Raw genomic sequence first — 3,611 nt, 5'->3', positions numbered from 1 at the left:
GGCCTTTCCCTAGGGGGTGTTACAAACCGCTTGCGCTGTGGAGCTGTTCCTGCCCGCAGGGACGGTTCAGGTCAAAGAGCAGCTACAGCGTGTTTCCCATCGCAGCTAAAGCCACTCGCTTACCTGAAGTGCGCTGCTGGTGCTGCCGGCCGGGGCCGCCTTGCCGAAGGAGGAGTCGCTGGTGTCTGGGAGGGATAGGGTTAAGAGCGAGGGTGTGGGAGTGTGGAGAGAAGGGCTGTTGCTCCGACACTGGGAAAAAGGGTCCGCGTGTGATTAACGTAGGACATTGGAAGCAGCTGTTGTGGGTTTAGTCCTGGTTGTGGAACGCAGACATTTTCTAGATCTTAAAAGTGTTTACTGTGAGCTTCATTATACATTTGTAGAAATGTTACTTAAATATGAAATTATACTGCACCTAGTTGATCTCAGCAATGAAAGAAAATGTTGTACTTGCCTCATTCTGTGACATTAAACACTGTAATAACCTCTTTAAAGAAAACAAAACTTCTTTTTTTCCTTTCTGTTAGGTGCAAACATTGCTTCAGCAAATGCAGGACAAATTTCAAACCATGTCTGACCAAATAATTGGAAGAAATATCCTTTTTTAACACCAGGCAGGTGCTATACACTATAGAATTGTAAATATTTTAAATCATAAAATAAATAGTGGGGTTTGTAAGATAAATTTGAAGAGTTTGAGCAAAGCTGTAATTAAAAAAAAAACCAACAAAAAACAACCAAGCAAAAAGCCCAGCCACTGCTGGACTGCAGTCCTCTTCCTTAACTCCAGTGAACTTGATGACATGAGCTGTCGCATAGATGACCTGGAGAAGAACATAGCAGACCTCATGACGCAAGCAGGAGTGGAAGAACTGGAAGGCGAGAGCAAGACCCCTGCTCCTAACAAGAGTTAAAGTGAGTCAATTGCTTGCTAGACTTGAAACAAATCCTTGGTTCACTTGAGGTGGCTGACTTTAAAGTAGTTGGGCTTTTTCCTTTGATTTCTGAGGTAGTCTGGGATTCCTGCAGAGCATGTTACAATGCAAGAAGCCTTCAGCAGATTTCCTTCTACCATCCTCTTCACTGAGGATGTTTTCCTCATCATTGTTGGGAGGAGAGACACTTTCTTCATGTCTAGTTAGCTTTGAGGAAGCTGTATTCATCCTCTGGCTCTCTGAATGAGATCTGAAATACTGACAGTCTGCAACATGGGAAGGAGAAGAGATTGGGGGCGGGAATCAGTAATAAATGTAGCTGCTGCCTTTTTTTTTTTCCTCTTATATCTGAGTGCTCTGAAAAGGAGCATAATCTCTTGTACGTTACCAGCCATTATCAGCTCCAGTTTCCGTAGCTGGAAAGCTGCTGTGAGTGTGGTGCTACTCTTCCATCTTCTGCTACATCCTGTAGACTTCAGCTCCCTCTTGGAGACTGTAGACTTGCTGCTGTGCAGGGGGCTAATGGGCAAGTTCCTGTCCCTCAGCTGTGAATTCCTCCCGTGTCAGTCAGGAGCTGGCTGGGAGAACGTGCTTCACCGCTACTGCGAAGCAGCAGGTGTTCGCTCTCAGGGCAGGGCAGACAACACGCAGACACGAGGCAAGGTGTATTTCCAGGGGCAGCGCTCCCTGGAGAGAGAAATCTATTGAAAGATAGATGTAATGATATATATTCTTCATTTACATTAAGAATATAGAATTATATGTATTATAATAACATATATTGTCTTGAAATTATATATTTCTTAATTGATAACCTGCCTGTGTGTTACCCAAAAGCGCTGGAGGAGATGTTTCATCGACTTGGCAAGCGGCAATACAAATTGTATTACAAATGTAAATAAATTCCAGCATTCAGGTGGCACCACACACGGCGTTGGCAGCAGCTGCTAAAGGCATTTCGTGGAAAGCAGCTGGTTAGTGAAGTACCAGGTGTATTACGTTAGAGTAACTTTTTTTTTAAGGTGGCTAAGGCAGGTCTCAGCCTCTCTTAGGTCATGTCTGGATTGGGACGCAGCCTGCGTAGCAGGCACGTGTGTTTGAAGCAGGCATATGAGTGCTTGTTAAGGTACCTATTTCTTGTGATAATTTGGCAGAAATACAGATTATTACGGGCTTCATCGCCCCCAGCGCCGGAACCCCACAAGTCAGCATTTCTGATCAACACAATTCTCTTAATTCTTCTCGGTAATAAATTCTTTTATTATTATTTTTCCCCAACAGGTTGCCAATAACTGAAGATGGATCCTGGAGGACTTTTTTTTTCTACAAATCCTTGGAATGACAGAACAGCTTTTTGCAACTCCTGTGTGTAGAAGCATTTTTATATTGTTACAGAGCTTGCATTCCTAATGTATATGGTATCGTTAGGGATAGGTTAGTTTCTATTGCGGTTTGTGTACTGTAATCTCACTTTTTGAATTCTTGTTATGAGGATCAATTAGTTGTGTTATTAAAACACAGATCTTACGGATCTCAACTACTGGGTGTATTTTTTCGTGAAGCCACTTTTTTCTCTTTCTTACACTTTTTGTAGACGTTTTGTTTTTGATAGCTAAATGTCCAGTGACACCCTTCACGTGGAAATCTCAGCTCGTCCTACGTAACTTCATGGAATGAAGCACAAGGTTGAAGCTAAGCACTAATCTGAGCATCAGTCACTGAAACAGCTGAGGACTGTGTGTTGGTTTCTCAGAAATGGCATAAGGTGATTCTGGAAGCGTAAGAGACTGAACATCAAAGTTGTATCTCCTGCTCCTGGTAAGACCTCCCCTGTGTGTTCGTAGAACACAGACCGGAAATGCAGGTGTACCACGCGAGGCGTCTCTGCACAGCTGAGCAACCACTGCCGTTCCAGTCTGTTAGGAACCAGGACTGATGGTGAAATAGTGATGCTGGACAGGACGGGGTGGGGTTGCAGCAGTGCCTGTGGTCTTGCAGTTCAAATCACTGGCTCGTTGTACAAACCAGTTTGCTGACATGGCAAGGGCGTCCTGAGTGAGAAAAAAAAAGGAGAGAATGCAGTTAGAAGGGTGAAGCCTTGCTGCTCTTTGAATAACAACGAGCCAGAATTATTCAAGCCTTTTGGTTTAGAAAGGTGTTTGCATTTATAGTGATACCCCCGTTTACGGGTGTAGAGTTCGATGGATCTCATTCGAGTACTTTGGCAATGAAAAGTGTATTTAGAAGAGTCTGTGCCACATCCCTTGTGAAGAGAAGTGTCCAATGTTGGATGTTCCTGACAATCATTGTAATGTTTCTCCAGCTCGAAACACAGATTGCAGAGGGCACTGGTGGTAGTACACGTCGACGCCACTTCACACCGCTCCTCCACCACCACTGAAGCAGTGCCCACGTGTTACAAAGGGAATGTGACAGGTCGCGTTTCACAGCTGAGGGGAAGCTGTACTGGAAGCCCATCGTAACAGGGGAACTTTGTGAACACAGGAAATGTCTCAGTATTCCTTGTAGCACCAGCCTTGGGCTCTTTGTAATGTCATTTAAAAACTCTAATAAACTATTACATGGTAACACATAGTCAGGTCATATATACGCAAGCAAAATGTAGCAGAAGTCTTTGGGAGATGTAAGTTACAGAAAGACTCCAGCACAACCGCT

The 3,611-nt window shown here is 44.1% G+C and overlaps 1 protein-coding gene across 1 annotated transcript; it reads left to right on the top strand.

Annotated features, from left to right (window-relative positions):
* Positions 1-527: 527 nt before the first annotated feature.
* Positions 528-2,472, top strand: HSBP1 (heat shock factor binding protein 1; the record flags this gene model as incomplete). The annotated part of the gene is made up of 3 exons (XM_010140892.1): positions 528-594; positions 796-915; positions 2,217-2,472. Coding segments are annotated over 2 exons (186 nt in total), but the record flags the coding sequence as incomplete, so codon positions are not given.
* Between the last annotated feature and the right edge of the window lie 1,139 nt (positions 2,473-3,611).

Source organism: Buceros rhinoceros, unplaced genomic scaffold (genome assembly GCF_000710305.1).
Source record: "Buceros rhinoceros silvestris isolate BGI_N320 unplaced genomic scaffold, ASM71030v1 scaffold42047, whole genome shotgun sequence".
Lineage (NCBI taxonomy): Eukaryota > Metazoa > Chordata > Aves > Bucerotiformes > Bucerotidae > Buceros > Buceros rhinoceros.
The sequence above is the reverse complement of the archived record's forward strand: the minus strand, read 5'-3'. Positions and strand labels throughout refer to the sequence as shown.